This window comes from Mastomys coucha, unplaced genomic scaffold, assembly GCF_008632895.1.
Source record: "Mastomys coucha isolate ucsf_1 unplaced genomic scaffold, UCSF_Mcou_1 pScaffold1, whole genome shotgun sequence".
Classification (NCBI taxonomy): Eukaryota; Metazoa; Chordata; class Mammalia; order Rodentia; family Muridae; genus Mastomys; species Mastomys coucha.
In genome coordinates, this window is record NW_022196891.1 from 48,751,511 (window position 1) to 48,761,884 (window position 10,374).

General features: G+C 44.5%; 1 protein-coding gene across 4 annotated transcripts in view; it reads right to left on the reverse strand.

Moving 5' to 3' along the window:
• The window catches only part of CUNH1orf21 (chromosome unknown C1orf21 homolog), a 218,297-nt gene that overhangs the window by 21,260 nt on the left and 186,663 nt on the right, over window positions 1-10,374 (reverse strand). For all 4 annotated transcript variants that reach the window (XM_031384668.1, XM_031384662.1, XM_031384646.1 and 1 more), the window contains exon 5: window positions 2,333-2,393. In XM_031384668.1, coding sequence (XP_031240528.1) covers window positions 2,333-2,393 — 61 coding nt within the window. The remainder of the gene's footprint in view (window positions 1-2,332; window positions 2,394-10,374) is intronic.

The following is a 10,374-nucleotide window of genomic DNA, read 5'->3' on the forward strand; positions in this document are numbered from 1 at the left end:
AGTTGATGGTTGTTGGATGGGAGAGTCACTGTAGCAGAGGAGTCACTGGCAGTTGATGGTTGTTGGATAGGAGGGAGAATAACTTTTTTAGGAGTATGGGTCCTGGTAGGTTCCTCATATTCCCCCATGTCCATACACATATGAAAAGCAACTAAGGCTCATCAGACTCAGTGGACTAAAAACAGACTAAAATTATAAAAGATAACATGAAGTTGGGAGAGAGATGTGAAGGGGGGTCCTAAGAGGACTTAGAGTGGGGAGTGAGAGGCATATATGATTAAGATACATTGTATACAAGTATGAAGTTTTCAAAAAACAAAAGTTAAAAACAATACCTGCCTAACAGCCCTCAATCTAGAAAAAGGGAGAGGTCTAGAGAGAGTTCCATCCATGAAATACTTAACTTGAAAACACAAGGACCCAAGTTCTATCCCCATAAATCATATAAAAAAGCCAGGCATGACATGGTTGTAATCTCAGAGCTAGGGAGGTGGAGACAGTAGATTCTTGGAGCTCACTGGCTAGAAAGGCTAGTTTATCTGGCAAGCTCTAGGTCCCACTGACTTTGTCTCAAAAGACAAAGCAGAGACATTCTGAGGAATGATACCTAAGATTGACCTCTGGCTTCCATATGCATACACATGCATGTGCACCTGAACAAACACATGCACTTGCACACACACACACACACACACACACACACACACACACACACACATGATAAATTAATAAAAAATGAAACTCAAGGACTACCCTGTGATGCTTCAATTATAGCACAATATGTTTTAATTTTTACTCCTTTTTAGAATAGTGTTCATAAGTTATGTCAGATTTTTAAGTTAACATTGTCGTCTGGTTCTATACTCCATTCAGTACATGGGGTATTTGAGCTTAAGTTATTGCTTACATTCCTACATAGATGAACTTTGTATTTTTCTGTCAGTGTAAATCTATATATGGGTAGAAAAGCAGCAACATGGGAGACTCTGATGAGCTAGGACTATGGAATTCCAATCATGGTTACTATAGGTATCCGTATTATCTGTTGGGAATGGGTCTCCAAGCCTCCCAAAGATTCCTAAAGGTGGGGACAGTGGCAAATCTTATATCTTCTGTTTTCCTATATACAGTCAAATGCCATGTAATGATGAAGACCCATTCAGAGAAACACATCACTCAGCAATTTTGTTGCACAGAGAGGGAGCTCCCACATGTCTGGATGGCACGGGTCAATCACCTCATAGAGTCCGCGAGGGTCCCCGAGATGCATGAGTCAGATATTGATGTGGCAAGGCCACCATTTCTTAATGACTTATACATACATACACACATATATCATACATTTAAAACAGCTACAAGTAGCGTAGGAATACATGTCGGTGGTATAGCCCTTTGGTACCTGGCATTATGTTCCATGACTGCATGGGCTGTGCTTCCATGCAGTTGAGAGTGGGGGATGGTTTTTACAGTGGCATCACCACAAACTTACAAGCAGTGCTGTGGTGTAACAGCACAGCTCTGACAGTACTGGCTGTGAGGAATTTCCAGCTCTGTCAGCTTAGGTGACCACCCTCGTGTATGCACGCTGATTGGATGATGGTTAGGTCGTGTGCGAATATACACACACGTCCTCACACGTGTACCATAAAGTTTAATGTATGCATTTGACACAGTAAGAGGCTAATGACAATGAATGACAATTATGACAATAGTTATGAGTTGCGTAAGAGTTATGAATTATTAGTTGACTTTTTCACTATTGTTTCTGGACCTCACTTGACTCTTGACTAACTGAAACTGCAGCCGGTGAGGTTGTAGCTTAAGGGGAGCATTGTATTAGATAGGCAACTGTGGGAAAGTCACTCAAGCATTGGGAGTCTCAGCAAAAGGCAGACAATAGCTCTCTGTATTACCTGTAATTAGCTGGCATGGTCTGGAGGCAAAAAGGTCGCTGCCTAGAGGAGGGTAGTAGCAGACACAAGTACAAGATGTCTGTAAAGAGTTCAGAGAAGTGGCAGGCACATGGAGGTGCCTGATGGACTCTTGCAGGCAGTAGCATCCCTTGCAGCTCTTGCAGGCAGTAGCATCCCTTGCAGTATGAGGTCTGTGCTTTTCGATGGGCTCTACCTGATTTGACCTACTAGAATGAGCTAGAGAAGCCTACGCCCCGGGGGGGGGGGGCGTAGATCCCATCATTTCTGTATATACTCTGTTTTAAGTTTCGGTCCAATCCTTTGCCCGACGATTTAGAACACAGGGTCAAAAGTACCGTTATCTTACCTTACAGTGAGTGCCTTCATCTTGAAGGACTGCAGTTTATTTGCCTGCTTACCTTTTCAATTTTTTCATCCAGCATTCTGAAGAATTCTTGTTGGCTTTCAGAGATGTGCATGCTGGAAAACGAAGAAGAGCACATGCTTATTCTAATGCTTTCTTAATCCACGCCCTCTGAAGTACAAAATGGTGGACCTTGAAACTCTGGGGCACACAGCTCCTTACTGTAGATGTTCCCACTACAGTACCCCAAAGCTACTTTAGAATAGGCGTTGTGGCACTGATGTCACAAACATGATTCCTAAGTCTATGAGTGTTCACTATGTAAGGAATAACATAACTTCCATTTAATGTGCAGAGGCTATTTATACTGATATCACTGGGCAGGGCTTGCCATTTTTTTTCCTTTAAAAACACATTTGAGATTCTAAAAGAAGAGAGTCAGAACATGCAACATGTGGCATTTTCAGCTCTGTGTGTGAAATATGGATCTTACAGAGGTTGCAGCTGCAGCAGAGCCAACTCTGAGTACAAGCCAGAGACACGAGAGCAGGGGACAGAATGACAGCCTGACACTGCCGTGACCAATTTCTTTAGGTCACTGAAATTCCACCGCAACATGAGGTAAGGTAAGCAGAGCCTTTGAGTAGCCCTTAGCCCATGTGCTTGCTTGCTCTGTTCTACTTGCTTAGTTAGATGGCCAGTGCTGAAGGTGGGAATAACACATAGAGAGAACAGGGCTCATGGATGGGAAAGGCGTAGCACATTGCGGCTCATAACCAGGTCCTTCCAACCTGCCGATACACACAGACATTCCTTGGAGGTGAAGGGCATTGGGTGAGACACACACGCTGCATTGTTTGCAGTGTCTGGGGATGAGAGTGGAGGCAGACCTAGAGTAGTTTCTTTGCTTTAAGCTAAGTGTAGGGAGAAGCCCGTGTGATGTGATGTGCCATTAGAATAACACCTCATAGCATAGAGGCACAGGAGGGGATAAGAATCCTGAAGCCCTGCAGCTTTCCACGAACAAGACTCCCATAAGAAGCTCTCCTCTGGGTGTAAGGCCAAGACTTAAAGATCTGTGAGCACCTGACTTCGCTGTGCTATGGAAGGAAACAATGTAAACCGGCAACACCGCTAATCAGTTCACAGTTTACAAGGCACTTTCACACCTACTGTGTCATTTTGCCATCTTTTATGAAATTGCTCAAATAAAGGCAATGTTCTATTTAGGAACTGGGACCTCTCTTGTATACAGGTTTAAAAGGCAGGGCAAAAATCTGGGATGAAGAGAAGTGTGTGCACCGCAGCAAGTTTTCCCAGCTTGCTCATGGCTTTACCCGCTTAAACGTCAAGACTTTCTGTTTATTTGAGCTACTCTGGAGGCAAAGCTGTCCAACTGCACACTCTCAGAGTTCACTATAAGCATGTTCCCTTGCTGACTAGAGGCCATGCGGGTAGTTTTAAATCACCACATGTTGCTGTGATACTGTGATCCCCAGGGTCACCAGCATGGATGGGGCTCGCTGGCTGTTAGCCAATCACCTGCAGCCTCAGCGCTTTAGTCTCTTGTGAGAGTGCTAGTCCTCTGTCAGCTTCGTTCCCAAATGCTACACTATGCGCTTTGGAACAGCACAGCCAAGCTTTTCAGCTGTGTCTGCAGTGAAGAGTCGACTCCCAGGCTTCCCAAGGGTGCGGAACATGAACCGCCTCGTACCCATGTTTGCTGCTTGGGCGTACTTTGGGTTTTGTTCCCCACCAGGCTCTTAGCCGCTGTAGGTCCCAGGTAGTGAAGACATTATTAAAACAGGTGTATATCTTCATATAGATAACACTAGAGACACACGTCTATGTGGAAGAATGTCTAAGAATTCATAAAAATGGCGTTTTTAGGTTTTGGTGTTCACGGTGCAAACTTTCTGGTTGTATTTCTTTCCTTCGTTTTGTGTTTGTTTGTTTTTTGTTATTGTTTTAAGAACTATTTATTCAATATATATGACTACATTGTGGCTGTCTTCAGACACACCAGGAGAGAGCATCATATCCCATTATAGATGGTTGTGAGCCACCCATATGGCTGCTGGGAACTGAACGCAGGACCTCTGGAAGAGCAGTTGGTGCTCTTAACCGCTGAGACATCTCTCCAGCCCCCTGGTTGTTATTTCTTAGCAATGTGTTACTTTGTATGTAGCAGCAAGGCAATAAATGTTTGTTAATTTGACTGATGGAGTGCTATTTAAATTCATGTGACTCTTGGACCCCTCAAAGAGGCAGTGTGGTTGGTCACATGGGCAAGGTGCCTGACCTCAGACTCCTCTTCATACATAAGCAGGCTTTCTGCTAACCATCGACAGCTGTTGCCAACTTCTATTTACATCTTTATTTAATGATTACAACATGAAAACAGCAATGCCTGGTGAGCAGTCGTTCCTATGCACAGAGGATGGAAGGCGAAGGGGGATATCTCAACTCTGCAAGTGTGTCCCCCATTGTTGTGGTCACAGGGAACTTATTTCGGTGTCTATCAGGAACTTGAGGTTGAAGGGGAAGGCTGCTGACCTAAGGATGTGTGTGGAGACTCACGCACAGAAACCTCAGTGCTTTTAGTTTGCTCTGCCCCTGACTGGGAAGTGCTGCCTGGCTGCCTGTACACACCAGGCAGACACTGCATGCTTCCTGTAGTTGGTGGAACTGAGAGAACAGAAAGGGGACTTGTTATTGTCAAAACCTCATGCAGGACGTAGATCTTTCAGACACATGCTTCTTCTGCCATAGGGCTACAGCATACTTTGCCAGAGGAACAAACACTCCCTTCAAGGTCCTAGGTACCTGTCCATCACCTCACTTTTAGAGAGGTAGAAAGAGGAAGGCTTACTCTGTTTTCCATGGGTTTATTCCAGAGGGAATTCTGCAGAGATTTCTTTAGAGAATAAAATCTCATAGAATTTTTCTCTGATGAGACAAGCTTCCTGGATACACATGAACTCTCCCCTTACTACGTGGAGATCCTACCAACAGAGCAGCATGATACCAACATTTACCTGATTTAAGAGTACAAACTGCCCTGTGAGGACCAGTCCCTGGGTACCAACTCTATTCTAAGCATCATCTTTTCCTGATGCACAATTGGATGACTGTGAGTAGGGTAGAGAGGCAAAGGCCACTGATTTTTCTATCCTTCCTCTCTACATATAGGAAGGGACTGCTGTGCTGCACACAAGTTCATATAACATGAATATGTGGGGCTAATATCCACCAGACCCCAACTTTTATAAAAAGCTATATAGTGGTGTCAGCATTAAGTACCAAAGCCCAGTGAGTACCCCAGGCACTGGGAGGCTCTGTAAAATCACCCTGCACCCTCAGAGGCTTTTCTTCCTGTTGCTTCTCAGCTAAGCAGCGGGACTATGGAACCTTTTTGTTTGTTTGTTTGCTTGTTTTTGTTTTTTTTCAAGACAGGGTTTCTCTGTGTAGCCCTGGCTGTCCTAGAACTCACTCTGTAGACCAGGCTGTCCTCGAACTCAGAAATCCACCTGCCTCTGCCTCCCAAGTGCTGGGCTTAAAGGTGTGTGCCACCACCACCCGACAAGGGACTATGGAATCTTAATGCAAAGCAATCCAATGAAGGAATGACAGGCAAAATGGCTCCAGAGCTAAGGCATTCAGCTTGCATTCAGCATTTTCATCTCCAGTGACATACTCAGTTTCCAAATACGGGGAGCTTCAGCCACAAAAATATAAAGCTACAGTATGGCTTAGATCTGAGAATGACCTCCTAAAGATAATGCCTTGAAGGCTTAGGAAGTGCTGAGCAGTTCAGCCATGCTCAGAGGCACTGGATCATTATGCTCATCAGTGACAGAGTTATAGTTTACTGGGTTACTAAGAGGTGGTGGACTCATCTGCATGAGGGGCCTTTAGCTGGAGGCCCGAGGCCAGTGGGGAAGCTCTGGAAGGATGCACTTTGTCTCTGTCTTGTTCCACGCTCATGTTATCTCTCTGTCTCTGCCTTCTGCCTCCACTTTCCTGGCTGCCACAGGGTAAGCAGCTTTGCTGTACCACATGCTCCTGCCTGGGATGCTTCTGTTTCATCAGAGGCCAAGGAACAGCAGAGGAAATAAATATGAAGCAAGTGAACCTTCTTTGTTCAGGTGTCTCTTCTCAGGAATTTTGTCTCAGTGATTGAAATTGGCCTTACACAGGGGTGTCCCCGCTGCTGTGGTGGGTTTTGTTTGTTCTAATTCTAATCTTTCTGTCTCACTCCCCATGGTGGTTCATACATAGCTTCTTTTATTTATTTAATCACTTAGTTTGAAAACAAACAAACAAACCAACCAAAAACCCAACATAAATACCCATGAAACGCAAACCCACACTGATGACTAGACCCTCGATCACAAGCTATAGCTGACTCAGGCTTAGTTCCCAGCTGTGTCCCTCTGCCGGAGAAACCTTCTCTTGCCTTTTACCTGACAGTGTCTCGGAATGTGCTAAAAAGCCAATTATTCACTTGGGTTGTAGTTTTAAAATTTATAGTCACAACATGCTCTGTGTAATGTAGGAGTAATATCAAGTTGGCAGGGCCCATGCAGTACTGCAGAGCCATCTTTCATTGGGCAAACATCTTGTATTCTGTGTATGCAGTCCCATTTAAGGGAATTTGTCCCTTTATCCCTCATTCTTAAGGCATTCCAAACACACAAGATTGCACTTGCAACTTACACACACACACACACACACACACACACACATACACACCCCACACACACTTTCTCCCCCTGCCCCTGCACCCCCCACCCAGGCATGCTGCTGTGTAGAAAATGTGATTTTCCAAGAAAGCACATGAGTCCACTTAATATGCACCTCTGAAAGCTGTAGTCTGGTCTCTCCCTGCAAATCAAGCAGTTTCCAGGTGTCAACTTTAGACAGTGTTCTCTCTGGCAGCATGGAGCAGTACTCATCCATGTAGCTAGCTCCTAGAGCTCAGATCTAAGGGACAGGTCTTAAAAACCAGCCCATTTCTGGTGCTTGATGGGAAGTGTTACTAGGTGTTTTGTGGTCTCCAAAGACAGACCAAGTGCACAGCAGTGACTGTCATCAGAGAGGCTGCCTGGGGGTGGCCTGGTGACAAGTTGCAAGGGCCTGAGTGGGAGACAATCAGCTTTGCCATTACTCAAACACAGCAAATCCTAAGTACACTTATACTGTTCATTTTTCTTTGAAGTGAACATCAAATCTTTTAGTTCTTCCCCAACCTGCTAAGGAAACGAAGTGCCATATGGGCCAAGGGCCTAGACATCCACAGATGTGGGTGTGTTAGTCAGGGCTCTCTAAGGGAAAAGAACTTAGAGACTGAATGCCTCTGTCTCTCTCTGTCTCTGTCTCTCTTTCCCTCTGTATGTACACTCCACACACACACACACACACACACACACACACACACACGCACACACACGCACACACTCAAATACACACACGCACGCACACACACACGCACACACACGCACACACACACATGCACACACATACACACACATGCACACAGATGCACACGCGTACACACATGCACACACACACGTACACACATGCACACACACGCACACGTACACACATGCACACACACACGTACACACATGCACACACACGCACACGTACACACATGCACACACACACACGCACACACATACACACACGCACATGCACACACATACACACACACTCACACACACACCTACACACACGCACACACGCAGACGCACACGCGTATACATGCACACACATACACACGCACACACACACGCACGCACACACACACACACGCACACATGTGCACACACATGCACACACGCACACAAAGACACACGCACACACATATACACATGCACATATGCACACACACACACACACACACACACACACACACACACACACACGCGCGCGCGCATGAACGCGAATGCAGAGGAATTGTTAGAATGGCCGAGGTCCAGCTAATCCAACAATGGCTGCCTATGAACGGAAAGTCCAAGAACCCAGCAGTTGTTCAGTCCAAGAGGGTAGATGGCTCAGCTGGTCTTCAGTATATGCTAGAATCTAGAAAAGTAGGTTCCAGTGCCAGTGAAGGAATGGCAATAGAGGGTGAGAGCAAGCAGGCAGAGAGCAGGGTGCCTTCTTGTACGTCCTTTATACAGGCATCCAGCAGAAGACGTGGTCCAGATTAGAGGTGGATCTTGCCACATCAAAAGATCTGAATTAAAAGTTTATCTTCCCACCTCAAGGATCTGGATTAGAAGTGGATCCTCCCATTTCAAATCATTTAAGAAAAAAAAAAAAAGAAAGAAAAAGAAATCCCTCACAAGTGTGCCCTGCCATTTAGGTTTTAGTTAATTACAGATGTAGTCAAGCTGACAATAAAGAATAGCCACCACACAAAGTAGGTTGTTTTAATCTCAGTTTTTCAAAGAAGGCACAGCAATGACATGTTTCTTCTGCTATGGTCTTGCTCTAACAGTCAGAACTCGGAGGAGGTGACTGTTAAATGTATTTGCATTAACTTGGCCTTAAGTAGCTACTACAGTAAAGATTAATAGCCTCACAAGAAATATAACAACAGTCTCATGTGACAAAGTGATTTTACAACCAACATGGAGTGAGCCCTAGAACAATCTAGAAAATGACTCAAGACTTATTATTACTTTTTAAAGTGCATTAGATTATTAACTTCTTTTAAGACAGCTTCTTGCTTTGTAGTTTGGTTTTCCTGGAACTCAGTGAGCAGCCTGGCCAGGAATATGTGGCAATCCTCCTGCCTCTGTTCCTAAGTGCTAGGATTGCACTTAGTCATGTATGACCATGGCCAGGACATTAGTGATTTTAGTAAAATGAGTGTTCTTATGTTGGTAAGCCATAATCTCTTCAAGAACCCATGCCACTGAGGAAATGTACAACTTAACTTTTCAAGATAAATATCTGTTAAAATTATGTGTTATTAGCAACAAACATGTAATTAGCACTCAGACTAGGAGAGAGCCTCTGGCTCAACTGTGCCTCTCCCAGTCAGGAGTCCCAGTCAGGAGGAGTCCCAGTCAGGAGGAGTCCCAGTCAGGAGGAGTCCCAGTCAGGAGGAGTCCCGGTCAGGAGTCCCAGTCAGGAGTCCCAGTCAGGAGTCCCAGTCAGGAGTCCTGGTCAGGATTCAATGCTTTTTTATTACTTGGGTTTTTTTTTTTTGTTGTTGTTGTTACTTTGCCATACACTTGTATCCAAAAATATTGTTTATTTATGTCTTTGAGCTTGAAGGAACATCCTGCTACTTATCATTCTTCGAGTGCCCCTCCCTGATGTGTGTAACACGTACCCATCTCATTCATTTTCACAGACATGTAGCATCCCCATCAGAAGAACACGCCACAGCACGGTTACCCATTACGCTACTGATGGACACTTGGTTTTTCTTCTAGAAGATTATCTAAACTGCTGCTATGGACATTCCAAAATGTCTCCCAGCACTGATGTGAAACATTTCTCAAGGGCATAAACCTGCCGCTGGCGGTGCTGGAGGGCGAAGTTTGCCTTGCTTCAACTTTACTAGATAGGAAACTGGCTTCCCCTAACGTGCGCTGCAGTGTGCAACCCATAGCAGGGGTTGAGAGCATCAATTATTCATAGTCTGGTTAACTTTTGTACTGTCAGACTCACAAACTTGAGAATCTAATGGTATGAAATAACATGCTTTTCGAACAGACCAGCCACTCAGGCTTCCTCTCCAGTCAAGCTCATGGATTAGCCTATTCTCTGGGTTTTGCAATTTTATTTATAGAATTATTTTCTATATTCTGGAAAATCTACACTGTCATTTGTATACCACCCTCTGCTTTGTGATCTTTACGGTATATTCTGATATGTTCATAAGTTTAATGTAGCCATTAATTAGTACATTTCCTAAGATTTGTATATATCTTAATTAACTGGCCCCTCCCACCAATATGAGAGCCACAAAGCTATGCCTCTTTTTTATTTATTTCACTAACTGGCCTGAAACTGTCAGCTTTGATATGCACTAAGGATGCTCTGAGACTAATTTTTTTTTTTTTTTTTTTTTTTTTT